The 13,039-nt window shown below is 45.4% G+C and overlaps 1 protein-coding gene across 4 annotated transcripts; it reads left to right on the top strand.

Annotated features, from left to right (window-relative positions):
* The first annotated feature begins 375 nt into the window (after nucleotides 1–375).
* On the top strand, nucleotides 376–11,887 carry FUT11 (fucosyltransferase 11). 4 transcript variants are annotated; one of them, XM_042445579.1, is made up of 3 exons: nucleotides 376–457; nucleotides 1,654–1,725; nucleotides 8,761–11,887. In XM_042445579.1, exon 3 carries the CDS (start codon nucleotides 8,989–8,991, stop codon nucleotides 10,582–10,584), a length of 1,596 nt encoding a protein of 531 aa, XP_042301513.1. In that variant the 5' UTR covers nucleotides 376–457; nucleotides 1,654–1,725; nucleotides 8,761–8,988; the 3' UTR covers nucleotides 10,585–11,887. The 4 variants fall into 4 exon arrangements, with proteins under 4 accessions (XP_042301513.1, XP_042301516.1, XP_042301514.1 ...); XM_042445580.1 differs by having other exon boundaries at nucleotides 421–499; XM_042445581.1 differs by lacking the exon at nucleotides 376–457 and adding an exon at nucleotides 505–523.
* Nucleotides 11,888–13,039: the final 1,152 nt, after the last annotated feature.

Raw genomic sequence — 13,039 nt, 5'->3', positions numbered from 1 at the left:
AAACGACAGCGCCATCTTGGTTGCTCAGCTGTTTCTGGACTTCATCTCCCATCATTCCTGACCGTCGGCCAAGCTGGCTGAGGCTTCTGGGAGTTGAAGTCCAATCCCCCCCCACAAAAGAACAGAGCCAATGTTTTGTTTCAGGGCAAGAAAAGTCTTTTCTTTTACCCCAACCCCCGGAGGAAGGGATAGATTAAAACCATAGCGGCCGCGACGGAGGGAGAGTATGACCTGCGTCTTGCCAGGCCAAGATGTATTCCCGCTATTATCCAGCGTTAAAGGAGTTAAAAAATACAACAACAACAACAGCAACTATGCTTCTCGTCACAGCGCCACACACAAGATGGCGGCGCCAAACAGACCATGGCGTAGGGAGACGTCGACGTCACGTCACGTGATGAAAACCTTTTCCGGAAAGGCGCGGCGCAAGATGGCGGCGCCCTGGAAAGTGGGGAAGGTGAGGAGTTAAGTTGTTCCGAGCGAGTTCGGAGTCCGAAATGTAAACGAGGGAACGGGAACCGGGGTGAGGGAGATGGAGGGATGGCGGAGGCTGGTCCTGAGCCCCGTCCAATGAATAGAGTGATCGGATATGGCAACTCTTCCAAACATTGGCGCTGCGGGTGTTTTGCACTTCAACTCCCAGAAGCCTCAGCTAGCTTGGCCGACGGCCGGGAGTCATGGGAGATGAAGTCCAAAACATCTGGAAGGCCAAAGTGGGAGCCACACCGCCAAGGAGGACAAGGACAATATCACCGTATAAATGCCAGTGTAGGCCACTGTAATAATACAGGGAACATCTACCAAGCAGGCATTTAGTGTGGAGTGGAGTGTTCATTTAAGTCCCCAAACAGCGCCCTTTGAGGGAATTTTGGACCTCAGCTCCCAGAATCCCAGGCTGTTGGCCGACATGGCTGAGGAGGCTTCTGGGAGCTGAAGTCTGAAATCTCTTCAAGGGTACAGTTTGGGGACCACTGATTTTAGAGTATTTATCCTCAGCTCTTCAGCTCCAAAGGCTCTTAGAGGGCCTGACAGACTGTTAGACTAACATCTTTAACTGTTTTTCTCCTGTATGATGAAGAAGCCAGTGCAGCTTCAAAAGCTTGCAATGTATATATTGTGCATTTTGGTTGGTCCAATAGAAGTATCTTTGTTTGGTGAATTGTGGGTGTTATTGGATTTGCCATATGGCCAACACAGCTACCCCTAAGTATGTTCCCTGTTTCTGGATTTCAAGGTAACCGCATTATAGTCACAAAAGGGGAATCCTAAAGAGAGAGCCAGTGGACTAGGACCTTCCTATTTGAGGTTTCGACCTCCAGCAATGCCGAAACATTTTCCACCCTAAAATTGGGACTGATTTGGCATGTTTTGCCGCAACACCACCTAAAGTTTTCCTGATGCAAAAGAATCAAGACTGCTTGAGAAATTAAGTGTCCTCTGCCTAACAAAGGGGCCTGTGGATGGAAACATATTGGATTGCAAAGGAAGCAAATCAATTACCATCTAATTCAGTGTTCTCATAGATTGGCTGTACTTGTCCAGGGTTTCAGGCAGAGGATTTTCCAAGCTCTGTCTGGGGCTGAACTATTGTGCTTCTCTATGCAAAGCATATGTTCCATCACTGAGCATCACCTCTTCCCCTCTTTTTCCCAGGTCCACACAACAGACTGTCCAGGGAATTATTCTGGATATGATGATGCCTGGGATAAGAATAGATTTGAAAAGGTGAGAGTACTGTGCTTAAGAAAAGGAGCTGGAACACTTCTTTTCAGGCACCTTGAGGTACCTGCCTTGTTTCTGAGCTTGGCGGCAATTAGCAAGGATTTAGAACCTTCTTGGTCTCTAAGCTTTTAGTTTTGTTTTGTTGTGTGCCTGCAAATCGTTTCCAACTTACTGTGATCATAAGGCGCACCTATCATGAGGTTTTCTTGGCACAATTTGTTCAGAGGAGGCTTGTCATTGACTTTCCCTGTGGCTGAGAGTGTGTGACTTGCCCATGGTTACCCAGTGTTTGGGAAAGCAGCCGAATGGCTGATAAGGCCAGCCTAGTTTCCAAACAAACAAACCCCCGGCTAGCAGAGTAAGTGCAAGCAACACAGTCTTTGAGTTTAAAGGCAGTATCAGAAGAAGGATTACCAAAAGAGTTGTCAAATGGTCCGAGGTTCGAGGTATCAGATAGGCAGGTCGATAAAGCAGTCCAAGGTCAAGGGTTCCAGATAATCAAGATAGGTCAGCAGTCTAAGAAGCAAGGGTTTGGTCCAAAAAGTCACGGGAGCCAGAGACAGAGTTTTTCCTCCAAGAAGGTCAGAAAATTACTGGCAACCAGACGTACATGCTCCAGCTGCCTAAATATGCAGGCGGCAGGCATTCAGGTGTGTGTGATTACCAACCCGTTTCTGATAAAGGCTCCATGATCTTCAAAGGCCCTCCCTTTTGGCTTGACGGTCCCTGAAGGTAGGCACAGTCCCCTGTTCCTCCTCTACTTTGACAGCCCTCAGCCCCAGACGGACTTGGCTGCTGAACTTCTGGAGAGGCCACAGACTCTGCTACAGCAGAACTAGGGTCAGCCTCATGCTCCCCAATTGCAGGCTCAGATCCCAGAGGCTCTGGCTCATCCTCTGAGTCGTCTGAGTTCTCCTCCAGGCTGAGCATGACACCCAGTGGGTTTCTATGGCTGAGCTGGGAATCAAACCCTGATCTTGAGAATCATAGTCCAACACTCAAACCAATACGCCGTGCTGACTCATGATTTCTAAGTACTGTTGTTTCAACTATATGTTTGTTCAGGCAGTTGTACAGACATATTGTCTGTATGGAAAGAAGGCAGGGCCCCCATCATCTGCCCTCCACAAAGGAACTCCTCTCCTCCCACAAGGTACCTGGCTCCATCTTTGCCTCTGAGGGGAAAGAAAGAAGGGCCCCCATCATCTGCCCTCCACAAAGGAACTCTGCTCCCCCCCCCAACAGAAGGCACCTGGCTCCATCTCCCTCTCCTTCTGGTCCCAGAATTCCCCACAGGAAGAAGGACAAATTTAACCTGTGCTGCCTGGAAGAACTTCCTGCTTGCATTGGACTCTTTCCCAGAAGGCCTGACCTGGCAATATTATAATTTTTTTCGTTATTATTGTTATTGTTGTTATTGCTGACCTTTTATTGTAAACCCCTCAAACTCCTTTACCACCTCAGTTAGAGAGCCAGCTACACCTCTTTCTTTTCTCTGTGAACCCCATCCTTCCCATGGCTCGCCACATTTCTCCTAACCTGATCCCCATTCGTCCTCTCCCTGTCTCCCTGCTTCCCTTCCTCTGTTCCCTCTGGAACTGCCGCTCTGCTGCCCCTAAAGCAACAGCAATCCATGACCTTTTTCTCTCCAAATCCCTTAATCTCCTTGCTCTCACTGAAACCTGGCTCCCAGCCCATGATACTACAACCTCCGCTGCCCTTTCTTTTGGTGGTCTCTCCTTCACCCACACTAGCCGTCCTGAGGGTCGAGGGGGAGGGGTTGGTATCTTGCTATCTAACTCCTGCCAGTATCAAGTTCTATCTTTCCCCCCCCAGCTATCATTTCTCTTCCTTTGAGTTTCATCCTATTAGACTCTTTTCTCCTCTACAGCTCCGGGTTGCAGTTATCTATCGCCCTCCTGGCTCTGCCACCCAGTTCCTCTCAGACTTTGAATCATGGCTGACATTCTTTCTTTCAGATTCAGTCCCCACTTTGATCCTAGGTGACTTCAATATCCACATTGATGATTCCAATAACCCTACAACATCTCGCTTTAACTCTCTGCTAGCTTCTTTTGGCCTCCAGCCACACTCCAATGCTTCAACTCATTCTCTTGGTCACTGTCTTGACCTGGTTCTTGCTGCAAACTGTGCCATTTCTGACTACCTGGCACTTGACTTTCCACTATCTGACCATCATTTAATCTCCTTTGCTCTCACTTATACTCCTCCTCCTCGCCATACTATTCAACGTCTTTTTCGTGATCTTCAATCTGTTGACACTAACCATCTTGGTCTGACCCTGGATTCATCTCTCTCTTCCCTAAATCTTGGGGATTCTGCTGATTCAGCAATGTCTTTATTTAACTCCACTCTTTCCTCGACTCTTGACCACTTTGCCCCTGTCTCTGTACGCACTTCTTCCTCTAAGACTAGACCTCAGCCCTGGCTTACCCCCAACATTAAGTTTCTCCGGTCCTGCTCTAGAGCGGCTGAACGTCTTTGGAGAAAATCCAAAGAGTGGGCTGATTTTATCCATTTCAAATTTGTTCTTTCTTCCTTCTCACGCACTCTCTCTATGGCTAAACAGAATTATTACAAATAATTGATCTCCGCCAATGAGAGGCGCCCGCAGCGTTTGTTCTCCACCTTCAACACTTTGCTTAAACCTCCCTCTCCTCCTGTCTCTTCATCATTCTCTCCTAATGACTTTGCTAATTATTTCATCTCTAAGATCTCCACTATTCGCTCTGAGATAGTCCCCCCCCAATTCTTCTTCTGCTCTTAATCTTCTATCACCCTCGCCTGACAAATTTTCTGTGTTTCCTCCTGCCTCTTTGGATGAACTCTCTACACTTCTGAACTCTTCCAAACCTGCAACTTGCTCTCTTGATCCAATTCCTACTCGTCTTCTAATCTCTATAGCTCCCTCCTTTCTGCCCTCGCTTCTCCATATCTTCAATCTCTCTCTCTCTCTACAGGCTCCTTCCCCTCGGACTTCAAACATGCTCTCATTTCCCCAATTCTGAAAAAACCTTCTCTTGACCCCTCCTCCTTGTCTAGCTATCGTCCGATTTCTCTTCTTCCCTTTCTTTCTAAGGTTTTGGAACGGGTTGTCTATTCGCGCTGTCTTGAGTTTCTTGAAGCCAATTCCATCCTTGATCCCTTTCAGTCTGGCTTCCGCCCAAGGCATTCTACAGAGACAGCTCTCACCAAGATCTCGAATGACCTTTTACAGGCCAAGGCTAATGGCCTTTACTCTGTTCTCATCCTTCTTGATCTGTCTGCAGCCTTTGACACCGTTGATCACTGTCTTCTAGTTGATATACTCTCTGACCTTGGGTTCTCAGACTCTGTTCTCGACTGGTTTAGATCTTACTTGTCTGGCAGATCTTTTGCAGTGGTTGCAGGAGGTCAGACTTCATCTCCTGTTCCCTTATCTGTTGGAGTTCCCCAGGGCTCTGTTCTGGGTCCCCTTCTGTTTTCTCTCTACACACTGTCCTTAGGAAAACTCATCAGCTCTTTTGGCTTTTCCTACCATCTGTATGCCGATGACACCCAGTTATATCTTTCCACCCCTGACCTTTCTCCAAGGCTTGAACAGCAAGTCTCGTCTTGCCTTACAGCTGTCTCGCAGTGGATGTGCCATCGGCGTTTGAAGTTCAACATGTCCAAGACGGAGCTTCTTGTCTTTCCTCCTAAGCCCACCCTTCAACACTCCTTTTCTGTCTCTGTGGACAACATTTCTATTCAACCAGTCCAGCAAGCCCGCAGTCTTGGTTTTATCTTTGACTCTTCTCTGTCGTGTATCCCTCAGATCCAGACCACAGCCAAGGCTTGCAGACTCTTTTTGTACAATATTGCCAAAATCCGACCATATCTCTCCGCCTCTACTGCCAAGATCCTGGTCCATGCCCTAGTGGTCTCACGACTTGATTACTGTAATGTCCTCCTGGCTGGGCTTCCTCTTTCTCACCTCCGTCCTTTAATCTCTGTTCAGCATTCAGCTGCACGCATTATCACTTCCACCCACCGCTCTGACCACATCTCTCCTGTGTTGGCATCCCTTCACTGGCTCCCCCTCCCTTTCCGCATTCAGTATAAGCTCCTGCTGTCCACGTTTAAAGCCCTCCATGGACTGGCCCCTCCCTACTTATCAGACCTTCTTTCTCCTCACCTTTCCACTCGGGCCCTCCGTTCTGGTAGTCAAGGTCTGCTGTCTCAGCCCAGGATTTCCTCTGCCCCTTCCTGGATTCGCCCCTTTTCACTCGCTGCCCCTCACTCCTGGAACCTTCTTCCCCCGCAAGCAAGAGCCATCACTTCTTTAACCAGCTTCAAAACGGAGTTGAAAACTATCCTGTTCAGAGAAGCCTTCCCAGGCATTGCATAATTGTCGCTTACTATTTGATGTTCTTGTGGTGCCTGTTTATTGAACCATTTCCTGTATTGCTATGTACTGTATATGCATTATCCTACTTGTGAGTATGTATTTTCCCTGGATAATGATTAACCTTCCATTATGAAGCCTCGCCCTCCCTCCAGTCCATCTCCCTTGGTCCAGGCCTTGGAGGTAGAGAGGAACTGCTGGACCTCTTACCCTTTCCCTCCACCACCCCCTTCTCCTTCTGTGTCTTGTCTTTTTAGATTGTAAGCCCGAGGGCAGGGAATCGTCTAACTAAAAGATTGTATGTACAGTGCTGTGTAAATTTACAGCGCTTCATAAATAAAGGTTAATAATAATAATAATAATAATAATATGGTGGAGTAGAGGCCTTAGCTTTCCAGTCCCCACATAAAATGTGCGGGTTTGATTACTATGCAGCAGGGATGGGCAGCTGTGGAAACCCAGAGGGCTACAGTACCACCCCCCCCCCCGGGGGGGGACCTTAGGGGGTAAACCTTTCCCTTGCAGCTGCTACTGCCAATTTTTTTTTTAAAAAAATCAAATTTTCCCCATATTTTGGGGCCTTACTGGGCCATTTTAGGCCCAAGAAAGGCCTTTGAATAACAGGAAGTAATTTCCCAGCAGAGGCAGTCAGGACATGCTATAGTTTTTTATAGGTTCTTCGGGCTATGTGGCCATGTTCTAGAAGAGTTTCTTCCTGACGTTTCGCCAGCATCTGTGGCTGGCATCTTCAGAGAAGATACTATAGTGTTTGTTGTTTCTCCCAATTAGGCAGGAAACAGGAGACCTTCCAGTGCTACATGAGAGGAGCAACCCCCTGAAAGTCAGTCCTTTCCTACCTATGCTCCCAGTAGGATGTGTTTTCTTGGAACTTGCTGATTGTCATTCCCATAGACCTCAAACATCCTTGGATTGTCCCTGGCTTCTGCTCCCCTCTCCTTTTCCTTCCTTTTTGACCCCTTAACCTTGCGCATACCTTTTTTTCACATCCCTATTCACCCAGATTACCGACAGTATCTTCCCTTCACCTACAACAAGCAGCATTTTCAATAATGGGCTCTTCTGTTTGGCCTGTCATCAGCTCTCAGGGTGTTCACCAAGGTCATGATGGCACTTGTGGCACACTGGAGAAGGATTCACCTTCGTATTTATTCTCATTTGGATGATCAATTGATCTGCTTGGTCTCAGAACACCAGGGCCGTCAGGACATCTTCAGTGTCCTTGAATCCTTGGAGAAGCTTTTTCTGGTGAAAAGAGCTTTCTCTCATCCAGTACCTGGTGGCATGACTGGAACAGCCTTATCTTTTAAAGTGTGAAGGACAAGCTAGAAAGAGCTTATAACAAAATGTCCTGTCTATAAAATGGTTGGATGACCAGCAAAAGAAATAAAACAGATATGGCATGAGATGCTACAACTGTTTAGTTATCTGATGGATAATTAATGATGAACAAGCCACAGTTAATGTAAACCACAAGTAAGTGTGACATGCATATGAGCCTACTGATTCTGTCTTTAATTATGTGCTTAGATTGCTTTTGCCATACTTAACTACTGTGACACAGAACCATCAAAAATATGTTATTTTCAGTTATCTATCTGCCAGTGCTTGACAATGCCAATTTCCCAACTGCCCAAAAGAATATTAGATGAATCTTGCTTATACTATAAAAGCTTTAGCCATAATTGTATCAAGGAAGGTTTTAGGCATGAGTGTGAAAGAAATGCCAATGAATTGTCTTTATTTCCTTATTTTATATTGTTTTCAAGGGCACAAAGCAGAAACCATAAGAGGGAACTGATCCAAAGCAATACTTCTGAACCTCTTTGTAAAACTAGCCTTAGGGGAAACCATGCATGCATGGCATTAGATGTGTGGCTCATCCAGGCATGTATGACTTTTAAACAGCAGATAACCTAAATGGTCCCACACCTCAAACTGCATCAGGAATATGGAGTGGCACTTTATACTTTCACCTCCACTGCAGTTGCAATCAAATCACTCCTCCCATGATACTAAGCACTTTCCTCCCATCACAAATACCAAATTTTGATCAGACAACAGTAGGAGAAAGTATGAAGCCTGCATCCCCAAATGCCATAAGTATAATCTGACTCATGTTCTTTTTTTGCAGGCTATTTATGTTTTGAAAGTCATGCACACCAAGGCCATGCACATAATTAACATGGCTCTAGTTGGCTCTTACAGGCTGCATTTTGTGCCTACCTTGTAAGAGTTTGTAATACAAAAGTCATCATGTTTTACTGAACAGCAAAGGAATGATCCAAGCATGCCTGTTTTCTGGTTTATGTGTAACAAGTCATTATTATGTGCATGTTACAAATTCTGATAGTAGTTAGGACTTTAAGCCCTAATAACTCATTTAAGAACTATTTCTGAACAAATAAGATTCTATAGTAAGATTAATTTTATTAGAGAAGGAACACATTTTTAAACTAGTCCAGAAATCCCATTTCGGCATGGCTCCAGTTTGATTTTCTGCTACATATGTCCATTTTCCCCCTCTCGATTTCTGATTTTTTTGGGGGGGGGGCAGCATATCTGCTCACCTCCTTAAAAAAAGAAAAAAATACTGCTTGATTTTATTTTTGCTTATCTTTCTCCCACTGCAGGACCCAAGGAAAAAAAACGCCATGATCTCTCTCCCAGGAGACTAGACTTAAAATCTCCACAGCGATGCTGCACTGCTGTTCAGTAGACTCTCTGACCCTTTTGCACAGTACCCAGATGTTCAATGCCTTTAGAAATAGCTGCCTAGAATATTTGCAAAACTGTTAGCTTGGGCATCTGTAAAGAGAAGCAGGCAGTGTTCGCACGGAGACTGAGACAAAGAAAAGAACATGGTATTTCCTTTGCGGGCTTTCTCATATCTGGCTCTCCTTTGCTGCTGGGTGCTGCTTGTCTTGGCCGTACAAGACAAGCAGCACTCCCCAGACCTTGACAGAAAGGATGGTGCAAGTCCGGCTCATCTCGAGAGGAGTGAACAGGCTGAGCCCTTGGTGTGGGATGGTGGCGACGCTGCAGAGTTTTCTCTGGGAGTGTCTGATGAGGCAGCAGTGGGGGGCTCCTTTTTCCAGCCTGCAGAGCCTCATATGGGGTTGCTAACAATGGCTGCTGCTGCAGTGCCTTCCTTCCGTGGCCCTGGCAACAATGACACCCGTGGCAACAAAGAACTGCCTATCTTGTTGTGGTGGAGTGAGAGCCTTTTCCCTCACTTTCCTGGTGAGACAGAGCGCATCGACTGCCCACGCAGCTCCTGCCTGACCACCAAGAACCGGCGAGTGAGGCTCCACCGGCGAACCCGGGCCCTCCTTTTCTATGGCACAGATTTCCGAGCCTATGAGGCACCTTTGCCACGGCTGCCCCACCAGGCCTGGGCCTTATTCCACGAAGAGTCCCCCATGAACAACTACCTCCTTTCGCACCAACCTGGCATCAGCCTCTTTAACTACACTGCCACTTTTCGCCGGGAGTCTGACTACCCATTGAGCCTCCAGTGGCTGCCGGATCTCACCTACCTACGCAGGCAACTGGCCTTCAGCCTGGAGGAGAAGGAGCGCTGGAGGAAGGGAGGCCTAGCCCCATTGCTTTACATCCAGTCCCACTGTGATGTCCCGTCAGACCGGGACCGATATGTGCATGAGCTCATGAAATACATCAAAGTCGATTCTTATGGTAAATGCCTGAACAATCGAGAGCTTCCCAATATGAGGCTGGAGGACACTTCTACAGCCACTACTGAGGACTCTGAATTCATGACTTTTATTTCTAAGTACAAGTTTCACCTGGCTATGGAGAATGCTATATGCCATGATTATATGACAGAAAAACTTTGGCGGCCAATGCACGTTGGAGCTGTCCCTGTCTATCGAGGCTCACCATCAGTACGAGACTGGATGCCTGATGACCATTCCATCATTCTCATTGATGATTTTGGAAGCCCTAAAGAGCTAGCAGAATATATCGACTTCTTGGATAGGAATCCAGATGAGTACTTGAAATATTTAGAGTACAAGAGTCCTGAAGGTATTAAAAACCAGTTCTTACTGGAAAGCATGGAGAAGCGCGAATGGGGAGTGAATGATATGACACTGCCTAATTATCTGAATGGGTTTGAGTGCTTTGTCTGTGACAGGGAAAATGCGAGAATCAATGCAGAAAGAAACCATAAGAGGACTCATGGGAAACTGCCAGCTCCTGAACCTCAGATAGCTCAATTCTCACACATGGGATGTCCCCCACCTGCACCTGGATATGGAAACATTGAGGACATTCCTTCTGGGGACAGCTGGAAGGACATGTGGCTACAAGATTACTGGCAGAGTCTTGATCAAGGTGAAGCGCTCACAGCTATGATTCACCACAATGAATCACATCAAGGGAGATTTTGGGATTACATGCACAAAATCTTCATAAGAAGAACTCAGCAAAACTGACTACGCCATGTTGGCCCCATGTATATGTCATGAGCTAGTTTTGCGGCCAAAATTATGGATTTTGATATGCCCCATGGATAGGTCAAGGGTAAAACTTAGGGGCATGTAACAAAGGATGGAAGAAGGAAAACAATGCCAAAACATTTATACGATTCTAGCAGTCATAACTGTTTGTGCTCACACTAAAGCCTGAATGGACAAGAGAGCAGAGGAGGGTGGTGCTTCCAGGACAGAGTATAGTTCATTTTTTAATAAGAGTTAAAGTACAGTATTATCATTGACCCATGGATAAGTCGACTCAGGTTTTTTTGGGTCAATTTTTGACTAAAATTTAGAGACTTAAACATGAGTATATACACCATATACCAATTAAGTATTTTTAAATTAATCAGAAAAAGATAGATGTTCTAAGCCATGAAAAGACAAAATCATACCTGTACCAAAACCGAAGGTCTTGGATAACTTGGAAATAATACTTTATATTTTCTTCTGCTGTTGAGACTACTTTTTCATGACTAAAAGTCCAAATTTGGACCAAATTTTGCTGTTGCTTCCTTTGCTACTGAAACCTCATCTTTGGGCCAAAGAAAAACATTTAGGGTTTTTGTTGCTTGAAAAGTATTTTATGAAGTATCATTTTTATATTTGTACCAGTTTACTTTGAACAGTGCCTATTGGACTTAGATGAAAATAACTCTCAAATGGTTCTCCTTCCTTTAATAATTATTCAACATTAATTTGTGGAGTTTTCCACACCAAAAAATGCCCTTCCTTGACTGCTGTCTGTTTCAACAGCAATGTGTGCATTTGTTTTAACAATGTTTTTGTCATAAATAATGAAGACTGGTGCTGATAAAAACATCCCCCCCCCCAAAAAAAAAAACCTTTAGAAAGGCTGAAGGTATAGCAGCTATAGGGCCCATGCCAAGACAGTGCATGTAGTTCAGATAGAATACATCACAGCAGAGATCAAAGCCATAATTTGCTTACACAGTTATCTACCTTTGGGATGGAGGCAGAGGGTGAATTTAGGAAGAGAGACCCCGCCCGAAACACCTCTGAGGTGGCGCCATACAGCCAAACCCTCATTTTCATTGTGGTCAGTACACTTTGTCTCAAAAAAGGTTGTCACAAGGATGCAGTATGGGAGAAAACAAGCAGAATCATATTGCTACTGACTGGAGCATGTCTAGAGGTGGGTGACCAAAATGATGAAAGGTCTGAAGAACATGCCTTATGAGGAGAGACCTAGGGAGTGAGTGCTGGTTGTGTTCAGCCTGGAGAAGAGAAGGTTAAGAGGTGATATGATAGCCCTGTTTAAATATTTGAAGGTGTGTCATTTCGGCTGGAGCAAGCTTGTGTTCTGCTGCTCCAGAGAATAGGACTTGGAGCAGTGGATGCAAGGGAAAAGAGAGTTCAGCTTAACATTAGGAAGAGCTTCCTGACAGTAAGTGCTGTTCAACATTGGAACACACTCCCTCAGAGTGTGGTGGAGTCTCCTTTGCAGGTTTTTTAATGGACTGGGTGGCCATCTGTCGGGGGTGCTTTGATTTTGTGCTCCTGCATGGCAGGGGTTGGCTTACAACTACTGATTCTATGAATGCTGGGTATGTGTTGACTGGGCTTCACCAAGACACAGTCACCTCTTCAAACTTGATTTTCAGCAGTTTTCTGCTCTTCCTTTCCTTTCAAAATGCTTCTTTCCTTCTAGATACTGAAGCAGCATCTCGGCTATAACAGACACTTATCAAACCTCTCATAAATATTCTTCAGGCTTCCATGGTCCTCTTTTTAATCTGATCCTTTTAACCCATTCTCCAAACTACCTTCTATGTACAAACCGCTTCTACTAACGGACTCCTCTGATTTCTAAATCTCCATAGCATGCAAGGAAATAAATGCCCTTAAAAGTGAAGAAGGGGCAGGACAACCATTTCCTTCATCTCCTTCAACCCAGCTGCATAATAGGCTGAGGGAACTGTTTTTCTGCTTAACTGGTTGAGAACCTCAGCATAGTTATACTCCTTCCTTCCTCAAAAAAGGAGGAACATAGGTGCTATTCTTTCATCTGTAAAAATATGAAGGTTTTACAATTAAAATTAGTATTCCAAATGCAAATAATCAATAGTTTCCCACTCTTGCAGCTCAGTGGTTAAATATTTGCTTGGTCTAAATGTTTGTCCCAGTTCTGCCTACTACTTCTCTTTTGCCTCTGACATAATTGCTGTGGGCAAGCACTGAAAAAGTTTCTTATTCTGCTATTCCCTAGCCTGCATTAATATTTCATTGTTCTATTCATTGAACAGTTCACATAGATCAGTAAGAGTGCTGCTGTTGCTTCCTTTGTTGTTTGTCCAAATCCCTCCCTTTCCTCAAATGGATATTGTTCCTTAAAACCACTTAAACCTGTCCCGTATACATCTTATATGTATCTTCTCCCAAGCAATCTACTAAG

This window comes from Sceloporus undulatus, chromosome 1 (genome assembly GCF_019175285.1).
Source record: "Sceloporus undulatus isolate JIND9_A2432 ecotype Alabama chromosome 1, SceUnd_v1.1, whole genome shotgun sequence".
In the NCBI taxonomy this organism is placed as follows: Eukaryota; Metazoa; Chordata; class Lepidosauria; order Squamata; family Phrynosomatidae; genus Sceloporus; species Sceloporus undulatus.
The sequence above is the reverse complement of the archived record's forward strand: the minus strand, read 5'-3'. Positions and strand labels throughout refer to the sequence as shown.